The 20,673-nt window shown below is 41.4% G+C and overlaps 1 protein-coding gene across 1 annotated transcript; it reads right to left on the bottom strand.

Moving 5' to 3' along the window:
• Positions 1-288: 288 nt before the first annotated feature.
• LOC131231037 (pentatricopeptide repeat-containing protein At4g21705, mitochondrial-like) lies at positions 289-19,093 on the bottom strand. The gene is made up of 2 exons (XM_058227117.1): positions 18,734-19,093; positions 289-1,708 (listed from the first exon to the last, which is right to left on the bottom strand). Exons 1-2 carry the CDS (start codon positions 19,010-19,012, stop codon positions 449-451), a joined length of 1,539 nt encoding a protein of 512 aa, XP_058083100.1. The 5' UTR covers positions 19,013-19,093; the 3' UTR covers positions 289-448.
• Positions 19,094-20,673: the final 1,580 nt, after the last annotated feature.

Genomic DNA, 20,673 nt, shown 5'->3' with positions numbered 1-20,673 from the left:
AAGAGATAAATATCACATGCAAATCTCACAAACTCCATTCACACAAGTGTACATGTGACATGTGGGCCACATCACTGATGGGAGCCCAGAAATCAAACCAACCAGACTATCCTAACCATTCACTTTTGAGGAGTTTTGAGGGACAAATGAACGGTTAAGATAAGTCCAGCAGTTGCCCCATGGCTCCTCAATGGTGGCCGGACAAGTGAACGGTGCGGATTTCACACACATGTACCATGCGTCGCCATGAAGTACATGTGACACACACATGTACCATGCATCGCCATGAAAGTCTTTAGAATTTCTCCCTTGAGTTCTTACCAAAAAAGCAGCAGCAACCAGTCTCAGCTTCCAGAACTCACTGATCCAACGCAAAAACTAACCATTGCAATCAAATGGCCTGGAAAGAGAAACCACCCATCACAATTCTAACCATCGGTTCACTGATCTAACCGTTCAATCCTTCAGTCACTTGCCTTGAACTGAGAATCTTCTTCGTTTCTCCATTTACGTCTATGTTATCAATTTTCATTCTGCTCAGAATCCCATCAACATCTCTCCCTGCTTTGATACTCGCCCTGATCAACGCATGATACATCTCTCTATTCATACCAATTGCCGTACTCAACAAACCCACAAAAGCTTCCACCCCTTCAACATCGCCTTCCTCACCAAACCAGTCCAATATCTTCGTAACCACCTTTGGCTTTGGCTTCCACCCTTCATTTCCAGGGGCTGCCGCAAAGGCCCGCTTCATAAATTCCACAGCCTTCCCCATCTTGCCTCTATCCGCATACCCCGCCGCCACAATCCCGTAACTGCTCGAGATCGGACACTTCCCCATTTTCACCAGCTCTTCTATCATCATCTCAGCCTTTTTCACTGCCCCCTTTTGGCAATACCCATTAAGAACCACATTAGGCACGTGGAGATCGTAGCAATTTCCAGCCACCTCCCATTCTTTCAGCAAAGCTTCAGCCTCTTCAAACTCCTCCATCTTCATCAATGACCCGAGAATGCTTTTATAATCCTTGTTAACGAGCCTCTTACAAGATGCTTTCTGTAGCTTCAATAGCCTCAGCACCTCCTCCTTATTGCCAAGGCTGCTATAGTGAGAGATCAGATGGTTGTAGCCCTCACCATCTCTGTTTCCTACAAGCTTCTCTTCTGATTTCTTTAAAGCAGTGACTGCCTTATCAGTAAGGCCCGCTTTTATGTAGATGTTGGCCACCAAAGCATATGTATTCCATTCGACGGTGATGTGGGGCTGGCACTCCATTTCTTCTAGAACCATCTCCATCCCGTCAATATCAGACCTTGCCCCATATGAGTTCATGCAAATCGTATAGCTGAAATTGTCAGGTGGGACATCATTCTCCTTCATCTCGGCCAGCACGTCTGGGACCTTCTCGTGCTGGTCTGTGTTCGTGTAGAGGCACATGAGGTCGTTGTAGGGGAGAGCCACTGATGCGAAACCCAAGTCCTTCATCTTCTGCATATGGGACAGGGACTTCTCAATCAGATGCTCTCGGACGTAACAGTTCAAGAGAGAGCCGTAGGTCTTTTCGGTCTTGTTTTCTTCGCTCAAGCTCTGGAAGTAGCTCTCAGCAGCGGCCACACCGTGGATCTTACCGATCAGATCCAACCGCACAGCATGGTCGCTTGGCATTAATACAAAACCACCTTTGCCACCCATCCATTCGGAAACCTGCCTCCGTCAAAGCATTGCCGAGAGTTAGGGAACCAAAATCAAAAGAAATAAAAATGGGGTGAGAAACTCATTTTAGCAAAGATGTTGAATACTGCATAAAACAGAGAAAGAATTGCTTTGGTTCCTGTTTCAAAGGAGCTGTTCCACTTGTGAGCTTCCAAAAACAATCCCGCCCATTCATTGAGTGGGTCCCACAGTGAATCAACCATGTTAGAAAAATCTCCCTGACCGGGCAATCTTAACCATCTGGTTGGCGATATACAAATAGGCAGTAGGAAGAGGGAAAAAAAAAAAAAACGGGCGGCATCATCATCATTGGATGAGAAAAAGGTCCAACAAATTTGGTAGTATCATAAGATCCATGATATGTGTGGCTAGTCCATTCATGGAAGGAAACCACATGAGGAATGGTTTGAGTCATGCGCTTATGACTCACATATCCAACTTGAGTGCAAGATACACAATGGTGAGGTCGGTGAACTGCACTAAGATTGGATTCATATTTATATACTATTCATACAACCACACAGAGGCTTAGTTATTTCTATTTCAATATACAATTGATGAGGACATCACACGCACGCACACGCACACCGCCCCCCCTACGCACGTACGCATGAAGGAGGGCCCCACTGTCGATCTATATCGATGACGTCGTCCAGGGATGGCCCCTATCTAGAAGACAGAGTTTTAGTTCCTTGGAGTGGGCCCGATGATCAAGTAAAGCCCATCATGGGATCTCATGATCGGGGCCCACTAGTTAATTTGATTTCATATTTTAGGTTTTGCTTATTGTTATTATTTAAAATATCATGAACACTTTAGATTTCTTTATTTGGTTTTTATTTTAGTTTATTTCATCGCTAAGTAATAAGTTGCGCACATGGCGCGAATTTTGAGGTATAGGGTTTTCTTATAAATAGGCACCCCTTGTATTTCTTTTGATTCATTGAAAATTAATAAAAATTTTGCGCTTTCCTACTCTCTGAGTTGTGAAGCCTAATTGGGTGCGAAGCTCTCTCTTCATCGAAGGGTTAACTACTGTGGTGCGAAGCTACATCTATCCCGATTCGCCCCCATCCATCGTCATCTCTACTACTCATGTTCTATCATCCCTTCTTCTCATCTCACCCAATCATCTACACTTCGAATCAATCATCTATTACAGCAATTCCCCTCCCCACATCAAAATTTCATAATCTGGCCCTACAGGAGGGCTGAAACTTCGGCGGAGCACCACGCACAAACCGTACATCGGATCGAGCTGAGATTTGGGAGTTTTAGAGTCCATCCCTAGCCGACCAGGGCAAAGGTGGCCTTTTTCTGAATAGTGGGCCCCACACACGTGCGGCTGGGATCACACGGACGTGCGTCTGGGCCATTGTTGTTATCCACGCGTGCAGTACGTCTCTGGTTCGTCTCTCTCCTCTCTTTCACTCCGCTTTCACCCAAAATCCCTAAACCTAACCCTAAATTACTCAAATCACCAATTTTGTGCCCCTTTTCTTACCCTAGGGTTCCTCGAATTGGAATTTCTGAATCCCTTGGATTAGGGACTGATTACTATGCATGTGTGGATGATTATTTTTTATCTTTGAGTATCGTTTGGTTCATAATTTTTATTGATCCAGCCCTATCATGTGTAGGCCTAAACCCACATAGATTCCCCTTAATTGAATGTTTGGACTTTCACGTGGCATATGGAATTTGTGTAATTGTTTCTAAAATAACGTGATCTTAAGCCTGAAATCTCGCATATCATATTTAATTTTCATGTCCTGCATCAACAATGCATTTCAAATTTATTTATTTTTAATGCAGATATATCTAATCATGCATTCTTTGATAGCCGACCCCAAATAGCAGGCTATGAAGATGATAAATCCTCCGATATTTTCAACCCCAAATAGCTAGGACAAGGCTATGATGATGGTGGTGGTGGTGGTGGTGCCACATTCTTCCATATTATTGTATAACTGTATTTATGTGTCAGCTGGATGGGCTTTCTAGGGTCCATGGCAGACAAGTAGTGCTGTCAATGGGTTAGGTTCACGAGTACCTGTAACTGGTTTAATTGGGTTCAAGTCTTGCCGTGTCCATGCCCATTCGAGTCGGATCTTGTTTTTAGGACCCAGACCTAGATCCAATCAGGATTGGGTTATCCATCGGGTCTTCGGACCTAGGTTTCGATTCAAGTCCAGGGCATTCATATGATTGGGCCTACCTGATAGATGGATTACATCATACATGTGCCACTTTGACACAAACGTGATATGTAAATGGGCTCTCTCACATGCATAAAGCTTAGTAAACTCTCTTCTGCTACTGAAACATATAAGATGTATTGATATACAAAACATTAACAGTGAAGTTAACTAGACCCGAGCTTTAACCGGGTCCAAAATGGTGACCTGAACCTGACCCAATTTCTAGATAGGCACATAAAATGTAACCAAATCCGTTAAAATTGGGCCAGGTCCATCGGCACCCCTTCAGTCCGGGAACCCATTGACCGCCAAATGACACATCCACCTCTAAGTTGCATGGGTAGAATTTAGCAGTGGAGGCATGTGCAATGTGCTTTGTTTTATTCCAAATGTGTTGCTAGTGCACCATCTAGACCCATTTCACAGAAGTAAAATGAACGGAACAAAATTAACTGGAAAAGGCTAATGGGTTTCCTATGGATCACACCATGAAAGGTATATTGGGTTCCCATAATGTTTTCACACTCTTTGCTGCATCTAACCCCAATAAAGATGACAACTGATAGGAAAAAAGAACGAAAGAAAAGAAAAGATGACAGAAACATGTGTCCAACTTACAAGTTGTTAATCCTTATGAGGCTCTTCATGGGCTATCTAGCATTTACCATCTCAAAACCATAAACATATTCAACATATTTAATCAAAATCTAAAAAGATGAATAAAAATGAGTCCAGAGAGAGAGAGAGAGAGAGAGAGAGAGAGAGAGAGAGAGAGGGAGGGAGGCTCTTTTTTGAGTACATGTGAATCCAAGCTGTCAAATCATGGGCCCTCTGGAAAGAGATGGCTCAGAACTACACTGATCAGAAGAAGCCAGCCATCCAACACCTGTTGAATTTGGAGCACTGATAATTTTCTTTTAGCCACATATTTGGATAGGCATAAATCAGAAGGTGAGGATTGTATGATAGTTCGCTTTTCATGTCACATGATATATCTGCAACAGGGGCCACGACTTCAACTGTCTGGATTGAAGTTCACGTATGGCATGTTACTTTTGGTAAGTGGCCACAGTGACGACTCATTTACAGGATCCTCAACACAGGGATTGCATAGCGTACTTAATTTTTTTAATGAATGGTAGCTTTACAGCAGCAAACATTGATATTTGATAGAGAAATGCAAATACAACAAAAGAGCAACAGCTCAGTCCCTACTAACAGGAATACTACCCTAGCCAAAAAAAAAAAGCCCAAGAATCCAGCCAAAGAATCCCATGGCTAACCAACTTCAAGGGCGGATTTATGAACCCCAGCCTTCACTGGCACATCATCTTCAGATTTCACAGATCCTTTAACATGTGAAAATTCACCTGGGACCTAGAACATAATCTAGAACTTCTCCCAACAAGTTGGCAAGTCTCCAGGGAGGGGGAATCCTCTTTCATCCACATAATCACATTACTCGAGTCTCCCTCAATAACCCACAGAGAGAAATTATGCACAGCAGCCAGCTTCACCCCCTGGCAAAGCAGCCGCTTCAGCGAGACTAGAATCCGGGTTTCCAACTGGGTTTGAGCTAATGTACTTGGGCTTACGAAAAAGTGGTGCACGGTCTGGTGATCCAGTGAATTGGTCTATTAGGCCCCCCCATGGCTGGACCATGCTCTAAAAATCTCCTCTATAGGACAATCCTAACCTTCCAACTTGTAATGTAGTGATAGGCTGTCAATAATGGAAGTATATACACTGTCCAGTCCATGTTCAACTCAAAAGGGGGCCCAAACTGGTGCCTTGGGTCTTCCAATCTGGTATATTTTTGGGGTATGGTCATGATCCATCCAGTGGGTCAGAACAGACCGATGGTGCGGATCACTGAACTGGGCCGCACTGAGACGAAACCGAAAACCTGAGTAAATCATGCACATCTGCTTTACCACTTTTAAGCACTTAGTAGCAAGCCAAATTAGAGTCTAGCCATTCTTTTTGCATGCTTTCCAGTAGGCAATTCATACTTACAGAAGTGTAACTAAATTCCCAAAAAGAAAATGGTTGCATGGAAATCACAAGTACTGGGTACAAAAAGTGACTCCCTCCCATCGTTGAACAAGTCTACTGAGGTAGTTCACCACCATCTTCGAGATGGTGGTGACCCCATCCTCCTTACATCTAGTACATATCCAAATTGTCAAGTACATTGTGGAAGGAGCACTGTTTTTTTTCAGAGATATGACTCATAAGGCCTCCCTTTTAGCTTTATCGTCCAGCCGCAAGGCCCCCCTTTCTTCTAAGAGATCCAACTCATGGATTTCCTCCACCATCTTGTCAAACTCTACTTCTCAAGCTCCAAGGACTTCTTTTTTGAAAACGTTAATTCTATCCTTCCTTTCTACTTAGGGCCTGTTTGGTAACGCTGAAAATTTTGACTTAATGCGGAATAGGAAAGAAATCGGCGTTTGGTTTTGTTTGTTAACACGGAACGTGGAAAGCGCTCCGTATATTTTAGCTGAATTTTTTCAGCAATGAAGGCCTAGCTTAATGGTGAAAGGAGAATGCGCTCGGTGTATTATTTTTTTTAATTCCAAAATTGTCATGCACTTTCTCCTTTGCATTAAACATAACCCAACATTTTAACGTGTGGCACTTCTCTGGGCCCACTATAATTTTTGTGTTAGATCCACACCACCCATCAACTTTTCTATATCATCCTAGATCATGATCCTAAAAAATGAGGCACATCCAAACCTCAGGTCTACCACACCATAGAAAGCAGTGGGAATGGAATAACTACCATTAAAACCTTCTTAGGGTTCATTGTGAAGTTTATTTGCCATCTAACCTCTTCATAAGGTCACACAAACCAGGATGAAGGGAAAACACAAAAATCAACTTGATCAGAGGCTTATGTGGCCCCAAGAAATTTTTTATGGTAGGCACCCAACTCGCACTATTTCTTGTAGTGTGGCCCACTTAAGCCTTAGATCTCACTTGTTTTTGGCCCTTTTCCTAAAATGATATGGAAAAATGAATGGACGGTGTGGATAAAACATATACATCACGGTATGCCCCATAGAGCCATTTGACAAGACCGTCAATCTCTAGCTATACCGCAATCCCACCCGAATTTGGGGGGAGTGGATCAGGTTGAGTAGCGAGACTCGCTACTACAGTTACGTCACCAAGTTCTGTGGGCTTACCATGTATGTGTTGTATCCACCCCATCCATCCATTTGGAAAGATCATTTTAGGGTATTATCCAAAGAATGAGGCATATCCAAAGCTGGAGTGGACCCCCACCCACCCCCCCCCCCCCCAAAGAAAATAGTGGAGAGAATGACACCCACCATTGAAACCTTCCTAAGGTCCACCATGATATTTATTTGAGATCCAACATGTTCATGTGTTAATGCGGACATAAAAGGAGGGAAAAAAATACCAGCTTGATCGAAAACTTTTGTGGCCCTTAGAAGTTTTTAATGGTGGGCGTCACTCTCCCCATTGTTTTCTATGGTGGGGTCCACTCAAGGTTTGGATCTGACTCATTCTTTGGATCATGCCCTAATATGATTTCTCCAAATGGATGAATGGAGTGGATACAACACATACATCATGATGGGACCCACAGAACTTGGTGACATCACTTCAGTAGTCTCGCTATTCAACATAACAGTAGTTAATCCACGTCTGATTATTGGGTTTAGCAGTTGCGGTGTGGCACATGTCACCTACCTTGGCCCTAACCAGGAGGCCCACCTTGATGTATGTATCCTATATCCACTCTATTCATCCGTTTTTTCAAATCATTATGGGGCATTATACAAAAAATGAAGCAAATCCAATTATCAAGGAGGCCATGTCGTAGGAAATAGTGGTGAGTGACCATTAATGGGCCAAGAAAGTTCTAGGCCACATGAGATTGGATCATCCTCATTTTTGGGATCAATCCCTATAATGATTTGGAAAAATGGATGGACGGCGTGGATAAAACACATACATTATGATGGGGGCCACACAATACCGTCCAATAGCCAGGGGCTATTGACGTCGTTAGTATGCAATCTGGATCCACTAAGGTGGGTGGAACCCTGACTATGAGGCCCATGGTGATGTATGTGACTACATTCATGCTATCCATCCATATTGAAAGCTCATTTTTGGGCATGATCCAAAAAATGAAGTAGATCCAAACCTCAGATGGACCATAGTACAAGAAAAAGTGGTAAATGACCCTTAAAATTTTCTTGCGAGCTACAAAAGGTTTGGATTAAGATGATATATGGGTGGTCTCTTCGTCTAGGTGTTTTTGACCATATAAACATGTTGGTAAATTAACATTTTGATTGAATCTATGAAGATTTTAATGGTAGGGATCAATCATGATTATTTCATAAGGGCAAATGTGTCAAATTAACATTTTCCAAACATTTCAGACGTTAGTAAACAAACGGGTTGTTCTAAATCCAATACTAGGTTTTCAACTTCAGATTCAGATTTCAGATTCAGACTTCCAACTTCAGATTTAACAAACAGACCCTTAGTCTGAAACCCACATACTAGCCACCTCGAAAGACGACCACCAATCAGCTATAAGTTGCACAAAACCATCAATCTCCAACCAAAATGCTTCAAACTTGAAAGGCCTCAGGCCTCAATTACCTGGAGGCTGGAGCTACTTCTAGAAGAATGGGGTCATGATAAAAAAAACAGTTCTAGGAAGACCGCACGGTGAAACCAAAGGGAACTTCTCAACTCAATCTACTAACACCAAAAAATCTGTCTAAGCACAATAGCATTGTATTTTTCCACCCATTTGACCAAGTGAACTTAGCTCCCCCCAAAGGAAGATCCACTAGATCATGCCGGGAAACCCATTCAAAAAACAATCCCATGCTTTTGGACACCTGCCCACTACTAGATTTTTCATGGGAGAAACACACCACATTGAAGTCCCCTCCAACACACCACGGGGCCATCCAACGCTGTTTAAAACCATCTAACTCAGACCAAAGCCGATCGCATAATCTGTAGCTATGGGGACCATAGATTGTCAAAAAAATCCATCACAAACTAGAGGAGATATGACAAAAAGGACTGACAAAGAAAAAGATCCAAACAGAGAATCAACCTTTTTATAAATTTCAGAATTCCAAGAAACAACTATCCCCCCAACCGTACCATCTACATCAACAAACACCCAATCTTTATTCTTAATTCCCCAAAGAGAATCAATCATACATTTGTCAACAGCTTGCAATTTGAATTCTTGAAAAGAAATAATCTCTGCCTTTGAGTTTCTGCACACTTTCCGCACTTGGGCCCTCTTGAATTTACACCCCAACCCGTGCACATTCTAGGACAAAATAATCATTGAACACCTCCCCTTCCTGTTCTAGCCCTTTTACCACCACTCACCTTGCCATTCAAATAATAATTAATGGAGCATTTGAGACTAAGCAATTCTCTCCACCCCTTGGGAGATTTTCTGAGCTTGAGCCCTCGAATATCCTTCCGCCATTGAGCCCCTTGATCCTTGACAAACTGATAAAAAGGCTGCACATGCTCATCCCAAGCTCCAAACGTCATTCCACCCTGACCCCCCACCCTTTCTAGAATATCCTTGGCCCATCTGTATTGCTCGACTGTGATATTCTCAGCCCCAACCACAGTATTTGCACATCATCACATTTCCCATTCTCTATCACAGGATCTAAAATCAATCTGTCTTTGACTGTCTTTGTACAAAGGGGAGTAACCAGCAGAGCCTCTTCAAGCATCGCCCTAGTCGATTCTCACGTCCCCTCAGCAACCACATCACCCTTCGTCCCTCCCGCTTCGGGAGCAATGATCAAAGCCCGAGAATCATTTACCAGAGTCCGGACCTGAGAATCACCCTTCTCACTGCTCAGAACATTCTCAAAGCTCCTCCTCAAAGGAGGGATTAGCCTTCCGTCATCGTCACTGCACCTACTCCAGTTCCATCCTCAAGCTAAAAGAACTCCTCGCTCTCCATAGATCGCAGGCTATCCGAAGCTTTCTGCTGAGAAATAAGAGAATGCTCTCAACACTCTTTCACGTGAGCCATATCCACCCGAGTGGTAGAAGCTGAGAAGTTCCCACGTATAGAAGATACTGGAGTAGGAGAGATGAGACTGGGCCCAAAACCTTCAAGTGCCCCTTGGGTGGCCTTGAGCAGAAGGATCACAACTTGAAATTACTTTGGCCTAACCATCTAATTTACGGCTATCAAATGAATGTTTAAAAAGTAAAATAACCATGTGGGTGATTCAGAAGGTCAGGATTTCCATACAACTATGCCATGTCAATGTTGGATGAGTCGACACCATTTCTAAAATGACATTGAAGTATCACAAGAGTCTAAGGGGTATTTTAGATGCCTCTAAGTCTTTAAGTTGTGACTTTCACCTAAAAGTGATTTTCAATAGTAAGTCACAGAAAGTGAGTTCTCACCCCCAGCCCCATGAAGTTTCCTAGCAGTTTTGCTTATAAGTGATGTACAAGTGACTTTCCACCCTCAAACACCATATGTAAATCACTTTCCACTTACAGATCTTTTACGCATCCAAACGACCCCTAAGGGATCATTCAAATGCGGGTAAAATCCCACTTATAGGAAGAATTTACACTACTAACAGTTACACGAGTTTAAATCTATCATGTTTGTGTAGAGAAACAACACCTTTCCCAATTACATTTAAATCAATAAGATTACTAGTATGGAGAGATTTAACAAAAGATGGTTAACTCCATCTTATGCAAGCATATTATCAAACATGTACAATGCAAAAGAGAAACTAAGATTTTTAATATGGAAAACCCTCTAATAAGAAGGGAAAAACTGCAGGACTTAATCTAGCAATAAATCTACTATGACGATAATGAAAGTACAATCATCAAGAGAACACCATCTCTTGGATGCTTAAAATACACTACTCAACAACCTTCAAGAGAATACCCTCTCTTGGATAACCAAATCAACACTCAACAACCTTCAAGAGAACACTCTCTCTTAGATAACCAAATACAAGATCTTATGGATGGATTACAAGCATCAAATAACAAAGAAGTTTCTTATCAACAGAGGATTATAGAGAAGAAACCACTAACCAGCCCTTGAAGAAGGCAACCGACGAAACCGGAATTTGTGGATGGAACCTTCATGATCCCGAAGACGAAAGACCTCTTGAAATTAACAAGAGACTTGAACCAATACCTTGTATAGAGTACCTTGCTCTCTTTCCTTGCAGAAGACTCCTCTTTTCTCCAGGAGACAACCCCCAAAAAGTTGTTACAATTTTTCTGTATATATGACTCTCAAAAACCCTCTTTTGCTTTTTATCTTAAACAAATGGGGGGCAAAGCAAAAAGACTAAAAATGCCCCTAACTTGGGCCTCACAGGTGCAAGGCACCTTTCAGGTCCACACGTGGGTCTCACCTCCACATGAAGAGGGATTCCCAACATTCTCCCCCTCCCGACACATGAGGGAACCAACAGAAGACAAATACTCACTTGACGCACATGCCAGCCAAGCTTCTACAAAGCTCGTGCTTCTCCTTTGGAACGACCTTCGTCATCATATCTGACGGATTCCAATCAATGTGGATCTTCATGAACTGCATTGTCTAGTTATCCAATGCTTCACGTATCTAGTGGTAACGGACATCTATATGTTTGGTTCAATAGTGATATGTGACGTTCTTGCTTAAATCCATGGAATTTCCGCTATCACAATAAACCACATACTTTTCTTGCTTTAAGCCCAATTCTTGGAGAAATTTATTCATCCACAACAGCTCTTTTCCAACTTCAATAGCCACAATGTATTTTGCTTCTGTCGTAGAGAGAGCAACACACTTCTGCAGTTTTGATTGCCATGATACAAATCCTACTACAAAAGCGAATAAATACCCATGAGTGGGTTTTCTGCTATTTGTGTCACCCGCCATGTCAACATTTTATATATCTTTCCAAAACAAAATTTGTATCTCCAAAATAAAAACACACATTCGACAAGCCTTTCAAATATCTAAGAATTTACTTGACCACTGCCCAATGTTCTTTATTAGGATTGGCTACTTGCTCTGATACCAATTCACCTGTAGGGTGTTGTATTTGGTTATCCAAAAAAACGTGTTCTTTTGAAGGTTGTTGGGTGTTGTATTTAGTTATCTAAGAAAACGTGTTCTTTTGAAGGTTGTTGGGTGTTGTATTTGGTTATTCAAGAGAGGGTGTTCTCTTGAAGGTTGTTGAGTACTGTATTTTAGGATCCAAGAGTTAGTGTTATCTTGATGATTGTACTTCCATTATTGTCATAGTGGATTTGTTATTGGACTAGGTCCCATAGTTTTTCCTTCTTATTGAAGGGTTTTCCACATTAAAAATCTTGGTGTCTCTTGCATTTTACATGTTTGATGATATACTATTTTAATATGGAATTGACCATCTTTTATTAAATCTCTTAATAATAGTAATCTTATTGATTTACACGTAATTGGAAATGTTTTGTTTCTCTACAGTTTGGACACTGGGAAAGTGTTTGTCTTGATCAATGTAATTGCATTTGGGTAGTGGGAAAGAGTCTCCCTTTTATAAGAATTTCAAAAAAAAAGAAAAATTGTTTTACTGCAAAGAATTTGTGGGGTCTTTTAAATGTGAGGTTGGCTTCCCAAGTCCATGTATAGTATCGCATGTGGGCCCACCATTGTGTGTGTGTGTGTATGTGCACGGGTGGCACTCCAAAAATAAGGCCAACCTAACCATCATATTGGCCATCGCGTGACTTTGGAGGCTTTAGGCAGTTGTCAATTATTCTCTATGGTGTGGCCCATTCAATGATCGGATAGGCCTGATTTTCAAAGCATCCCAATCATCATGAGGGCATCACTCAATACACAAGTTGGATGGCATACGCACAACACCGTGGGCCCCACACAAGCAATAATTAAAAATAAGCAAGTGAGTATTCATATGAACAGGCAGGTGAATAACTTGTATACGGAGGTGAATAACTTCTTACTGTTGGTTGTATAAGCCAGATTTGTTTGTAGAAGGAAGAGAGAAGAAAAACAAACAGAAAGCTAATTTTTTAAACTTTCAAATTGTTTTTTACTGCTTCACTTCTTGCTTCAACCGGATACACAAAAGCTCCTTATATAGACTTTTGTATGAAAGGTGAAAAGACAACAATACCTCTACTAGGAGCTTCCACCATTTAATATTTATAGAAATCTACACAGCCTTTCCATCTTCCAAAATACATCCATGAAAACTGTCGCAGTTGCATTGGAAGTTCAACAGACTTTGTTGCTGGAAATGAATTTTGGTTTGCAACTCCAATACTCCCCTTCAAACCAAAATCGGTTTCATTCCGAGTTTCTCCCTTAGTCGTCAAAATGCTTCTGCCGGCAATGCCTTGGTGAAAATATCTGTCACTTGTTCAGTAGTATGACAATACTCTAGCTTTATTGTTTTCCACTTTACATGATCTCTTAGAAAATGATATCTGGTATCAATGTGTTTTCTCCTTCCATGTTACACTGGATTTTTTGCTAGCTCGATTGCAGACTTGTTATCCACATATATGACCATGGATTCTTCTTGAGGATGCTTTAGCTTTTTTAGCAAGTTTTTCAATCAGATTGCTTCGCAAACGGTGGACAATGCTACCATGTATTCGGCTTCACATGTGGATAAAGCGACCACGCTTTGCTTTTTTGAATTCCATATGGAAGTCATCGACCCAAGATAGAACACATAACCAGTGGTGCTTTCCCTTTCATCTTAGTCACCTCCCTAATCGCTGTCTGAGTATCCATACAATTTTGCTTCTTCGTTATATGGATAGAATAGGCTGAATTCCATAGTTCCTTTCACGGACCTGAGGATTTTTAAGAAGTGAAGTAGTAAAAAACAGTTTAAAAGTTTAAAAAATTAGTTTTCTGTTTGTTTTTCTTCTCTCTTCCCTCTAAAAACAAATCTGGCTTGTACAGCTGTCAACCAACAAACTGGTATCAGAGCAATTTTATTTTTATTTTTGAAGTCGTAGCAGTTTTCAGCCAACAGGAAGTTTTTTTTTCAAAAGAATCTATTTAAGAAGTTTAAAAAAACCAGAATTATATTCCATCCCTCTCTCCCTTCTTAAAAACTTAGCCATTCCTTCTCCAAAAATCAGATTGTCTAGGTATCTTGAGGCTTAGTAAAGCCAATTCGTATAACCCATAAAGCTTGTTCGTGTAAAGATGGCCACACAATTTAGCCGCAGGTTCCTAAGTTGTCAAAGGACAACTATGAAAATTGGTGCATCCAAATGAAGGCAATGTTCGGGTCGCAAGATCTATGAGAGATCATCATTGATTGGTATGTAGAACCCACTATGGAGGAAGAAGCCGCTTTTACCAACGAGGAAAAGACCGCCCTCAAAAATCAAAGGAAGAAAGACAAGAAGACTTTGTTCCTCCTCTATTAAGGGTTGGATGAATCAACCTTTGAAAAGATTGCCGAAGCAACATCAAGCAAGCTTGAGAGATTGGTAGCACCATCTTCAAAGGCGTTGATCGTGTGAAACGGGTTCACCTACAATCTCTTAGAGCCGGGTTCGAAGCCACACACATGAAGGAAGGTGAGAACGTTTACAACTATTTTTCAAAATTACTTGTAGTCGTGAATAACTTGAAAAGAAATGGTGAAAAGATCAAAGACATTCATGTATTTGAAAAGGTGTTTCGATCCCTCACAACCAAGTTTGAACATGTGGTTGTGGCTATTGAAAAATCAAAAGATCTTAAAAAGCTCTCCATTGAGGAATTAATGGGATCGCTCAAGTTCATGAACAAAAAATACAAAAGTATGCTAGTTCCAGAAGTTTGGAGGAAGCATTGAAGTCAAGATTGACTCTAAATGAACAAAAGACCAGTTGTGGTCGTGGAAGCTCCCATTTTCAAGGTGGTCGCGCCAATAACAATCGTGCAAGAGGTACAGGGCGTGAATATCATCAAAACCATGCTCAAAATCAACAAAAATTTACCAATGTCCGTGAAGGAAGAATTGGAAGAGGAAGATCTATGCGTGGTTGTGGAAACACATAAAATGTACAATGCCATAATTGTGGCAAGATTGGCCACTATGCCTCTGACTGTTGGAGTAAGACTGTTGGAGTAAAGTGGATCACGATGAACGATCCAACTATGCCTAAGCATCTCACCATGAAAATGAAAACTCCACGCTTCTTCTTGCACAAGAAAAGACATGTGATCGGCCGGACTTATGGCATCTCGACACTAGTGTGAGTAATCATATGTGCGGCAACAAAGAATTGTTCATGGAATTCACATAAGGAGTTCAAGGTAATGTAAGTTTTGGTGATTCATCAAAGGTACCCGGGAAAGGTAAAGGAAAAATTAAAATTTATTAGAAGAATGGTGTGCCGAATTTCATATCCAATGTGTATTACCTACCAAATATGAAAAGTAACATACTCAGTATCGGCCAACTCCTTGAAAAAGAGTATGTCATACACATGAAGAACTCTCTTTCCTTGAGAGATGTGCATGGGAGACTTATTGCTCAAGTCCAAATGGCAAATAATCGCATGTTCCCGCTCCATATCAACACAAGACTTGAGAAGCGTCTCTATGGTCTTGTAATGAATGAATCATGGAGATGGCATCTTCACTTCGAGCATCTCCATTTCAACGGCCTGAAGTTTTTGTCTTCATCAAGCATGGTACATGGCTTGCCACTCATCAAAGATCCAGAACATGTGTGTGAAGCGTGCACACTTGGCAAGCAACAAACAAACTCATTCCCAAGTGGAGTGTCATGAAGAGCAAAAGAGCCATTGCAGTTGTTCACACAGACATCTGTGGACCATTTGAAACATCCTCTCTTGGAGGTAATAAATACTTTATTACCTTCATTGATGATTTTAGCAATAAGCTATGGGTGTACTGTATCAAAGAAAAATCCGTTGCTTTCACTATCTTCAAGAATTTCAAAGCCCATGTTGAAACTGAAAGTGGCTTCAAAATCAAAGTTCTCAGCTCTGACGGAGGTGGGGAGTACACCTCAAATGCTTTTGGAGACTATTGCAGGGAACAAGGCATCAAGCAACAGTTCACAGCAGCCTACACGCCACAACAGAATGGCAAAGCAGAACGGAAGAACCGCACCATAATGGACATGACGAGGACCATGCTGAAAGAAAAAGGACTGCCAAAGAATTTCTGGGCAGAGGCAGTTGCTTGTACTGCCTATCTGCTCAATCGGTGCCCTACGAAAAGTGTCAGGAACATAACACCACAAGAGATATGGAGCGGCTACAAACCAACTGTGGCACACCTAAGAATCTTTAGGTGTACTGCGCACGCTCAAGTTCCAGAGGCGAGAAAAAAGAAGCTCGATGATCGTGGTGAGAAGTGCATCTTCATTGGATATAGTGAAGTATCCAAAGCTTACAAGTTCTACAATCCACTAACCAACAAAGTAGTGGTAAGTAGAGATGTGGTCTTCAGTGAGGAAGGTGAATGGAAATGGAATGAAGAATAAACTTTTAAAGAAAACCGATTCGAGGCAGAAGAATAAGAAGAAAAGACTGAAAGTCAAGAGCGGACAGCTGCAACTCCCTCTTCGGCCACATCATCAGTACATGGAAGTCCAGAAGGACAGCTCATCTCTCCAACAAGTACCTTATCAACCCGAAGTTCTGGCTCTTCCTCATCCATGACTCCTATCAAAATGAGGAGTTTAGAAGAAATCTATGAACAAACAGAAGAAATCAATCTTTTCTGCCTATATGTAGATCATGAGCCCCTTACATTCCATGAAGCTGTAAAAGAACAATGCTGGAAAATTGCCATGAAAGAAGAAATTCATGCCATTTAGAAAAATGACACTTGGGAGATGACTTCACTTCCTCAAGGCCAAAGAACTATTGGTATCAAATGGGTGTATAAGATCAAGCATACAGTCGATGGAAAGATCGATTGCTATAAAACAAGGCTCGTGGCTAAAGGCTACAAACAAAAGTATGGCGTGAACTATGAAGAAGTTTTTGCACCAATTGCTCGACTTGACATCATAAAGATGATAATCTCTCTTGCTGCTCATCACAGTTGGAAAATCTACCAACTAGATGTGAAGTCTGCATTCCTGAATGGAATACTTGAAGAAGAGGTCTATGTTGACCAACCTGATGGCTTCATTGTAAAAGGAGAGGAGCACAGGGTATATCGTTTAAAGAAAGCCTTGTATGGGTTAAAGCAGGCCCCACGTACTTGGAATGCACGTATTAATAGCTATATTCAAATAAATGGCTTCGCCAAATGTCCATATGAGCATGCGATCTATATCAAGAAGAATGCTCATGGAAATATGTTTATAGCCTGCCTATATGTTGATGACTTATTATTCACAAGGAACAATCAGCAGATGTTCCATGAATTCAAGCAGGCTATGTTCAAGGAATTCGAGATGACGGATGGCGGTCTTATGACCTTCTTCTTGGACATCGAGGTGAAACAACAACCTGGCGGCAACTTTATATCACAAAAAAGATATGCAAAAGAACTTCTTGAAAAGTTCAAGATGACCAACTGCAATGCCGTAAATATGCCTATAGCAACGGGCTTGAAATTGACAAGAGAAGGTGGAGGAAGAAATGTGAACTCAACTCGGTTCAAGAGTCTAATTAGAAGCCTTAGGTACCTCACAATCACAAGGCTGGATATTGTTTACAATGTTAGGCTTCTAAGCAAGTACATGGAACACCAAAAGAATCACATTGGCTCGCTAGTAAAAGAATCCTCAGGTATGTGAAAGGAGCCATGGAATTCGGCCTATTTTATCCATATAATGAAGAAGCAAAATTGTATGAATGCTCAGATAGCGATTGTAGAGATAACCAAGATGAAAGGAAAAGCACCACTGGCTATGTGTTTTATCTCATGTCGACAACTTTCACATAGAATTCAAAAAAGCAAAGCGTGGTCGCTTTATCCACATGTGAAGCCAAATATGTGACAGCATTGTCCACCGTTTGTGAAGCAATCTGATTAAAGAACTTGCTAAAAGAGCTAAAGCATCCTCAAGAAGAATCCACGATCATGTATGTGGATAACAAGTCTACAATCGAGCTAGCCAAAAATCCAGTGCAATATGGAAGGAACAAATACATCGATACCAGATATCATTTTCTAAAAGATCATGTAAAGCAGAAAACAATAAAGCTAGAGTATTATCATACTACTGAACAAGTGATAGATATTTTCACCAAGGCATTGCCGGCAAAAGCATTTCAACGACTAAGGGAGAAACTCGGAATGAAATCGTTTTTGGTTTGAAGGGGAGTATTGGAGTTGCAAACCAAAATTCATTTTCAGCAACAACATCTGTTGAACTTCCAATGCAACTGCAGTAGTTTTCATGGAGGTATTTTGTAAGATGTAAAGGCTGTGTAGATTTCTATAAATATTAAACGGTGCAAACTCCTAGTAGGGATATTGTTGTCTTTTCACCTTTCATACAAAAGTCTGTATAAGGAGCTTTTGTGTATCCGGTTGAAGCAAGAAGTGAAGCAGTAAAAAACAGTTCTAAAGTTTAAAAAAATAGTTTTCTGTTTGTTTTTATTTTCTCTCTTCCTTCTGCAAACAAATCTGGCTTGTACGGCCAACACTTACACGCAGGTGAATAACTTGTAGAATGAAATATTACTTCATGTCTAGTCATGAGAAAATTGATTAAATAAATAAAATAGTATAAAGTGCGAGAGTTGGAATGAAAATAGAATGGAGGAGCATCGAAACCTGGAGTGCGTGCGTGAATCTGCGGCGCTTCCGTAGGTCGAGGATGATCCGGCGGAGCTCCGGGACGTGGACCCGCTTCCCACTCTCCGCCCATCCATCGAGCTCCGGTACGACGCTCTGTTTAGGGTTCCCTAAGGGGCTGATCCTCGAGTGGAGGTTTGTGCGCGGGGAGCTCCTGGAGTAGTACGATCGAACGGCCCAGATTCGAGGGTGATGGGGCACGATGGACCTTCTCATCAGACGGTTAAAGAGCAAGAAGAAATGAGGAGAGGAAATCATCGTGAGATTTTGCTGAAGGAGGAGTGGAAGGCCCTTTCCAGGGTTTTAGAATTCTCGTTTGTCTTATGCAGGGTTTAAGGGTGGGAAGAAAAGCTTTCGTACTCTGGTGGAGTGGGGTGGTCGATATGCCGGCACTATAAGAAACCGCACACGTGACAGAAGGTGGGGAGAGCGGATTAGTAACTCAGTCTGTGGGGCCCACTCTCATGTGCCTTATCCACGCCGTCCATCCATTTTTTTCAGCTTATTTTAGGGCGTGAGCCCAAAATTAAAACATATCCAGAGCTCAAGTGGACCACACCACTAGAAAGGTTGGAATTGAATGCCTACCATTGAAAACCTCTCAGGTTGTACATTAGTTTAAAATGTAAATCGTCTGATGTTTGAATGGAAGCGAATTGCATACAGAGTAAACTCTGTGGGTCCCACAGTCATTCATGCATTTTATCCCATCCGTCCATACATTTTAGTAGATAAGTTTAGGTCGTTATCCCAACAATGAAGCATAACCAAAGATCAAATAGACCACACCAAAGGAAACAGTGTGAATTGAACATCTATAACATTTATCATTAAAATTTTTGTGAGGGCCACAGCAGTTTTAGATCAATCTTATATTTGTGTTTTCACTTCAAACATATCCTTATGATATTGTTAACAGTTTGGATGACAAATAAATATCACTGTGGGCCATAGAAAGGTTTCAACGGTGGAAATCATTATTCCCACAGTTTCCTGTGGTATGGTCCACTTGAGCTTTAGATATACCTCAATTTTTGGCTAAACCAATAAAATGATATGAAACAACAGATGGACGGAGTGGATGAGACAAATACATTCACTGTGGGCCCAACTTAGTTTACTCAGTACAATAAGAGTGTACTCAGTGACTCAGTACGCAATCCGATTTATGTTTGAATTGCTTAAAAAAAAATTTGGGTTAGCTTGTTAGTACACACCCATGTCACTACACACACTCCGTGTTAGCCACCCCCGCTAGGTATCGATACCAAGACCTCAAGTGTTGAAATTGATGGAGGCGGATTCAAAACACAAGTGATTCGGTCCTTACTCTCTTGCTGGGGTGGTAGACTCCCGGGAGTTTCAACTTCCGGTCAAGGTTCGAGTACCCATAGGTGGTGAAATTCCACTAGCGTAAGTGCGTGGGGGTATGCGTGTGTAAAATCAAAAAAAAAAAAAGTGATCTACTTATAAAATTGCCTGACTTGTGCATGAGGAGAACAATATACGTGATCCAATCCACTAATGTGACGCAACACGCAAGGAAGAATGGATTCCCCGAAAATCAAATCATTGCAAGATTCATGTGGACCACACCATCATAATTTCAGGCATGATTTTACACCATTTATCTATGGTGTGGCCCATTTAAGCTTTGGAATGGACTGATTTTCAAGATCTATAGTGAAATCATGAAGGTTCACGTGATGGACATGGTGGATCTGATGCACATTCTCCCTATGTTTGAGATGAAAAGATTCGAATGGTCCTAATTCATCTATGCTTTACACGCGGAGTCATAGAAAGGGATTATGGTTTTTCCATCTCTCCACATTACACGTGCGGGTAATGTGAAAATCGTTTCCATCCATTTTCATGGCCCTGGCATGGATGGTTTACGTTTCAAGATTCACACCTAT

This window comes from Magnolia sinica, chromosome 17, assembly GCF_029962835.1.
Source record: "Magnolia sinica isolate HGM2019 chromosome 17, MsV1, whole genome shotgun sequence".
In the NCBI taxonomy this organism is placed as follows: Eukaryota; Viridiplantae; Streptophyta; class Magnoliopsida; order Magnoliales; family Magnoliaceae; genus Magnolia; species Magnolia sinica.
Note: the sequence above shows the minus strand (reverse complement) of the source record. Positions and strands in the feature narration are given on the sequence as shown.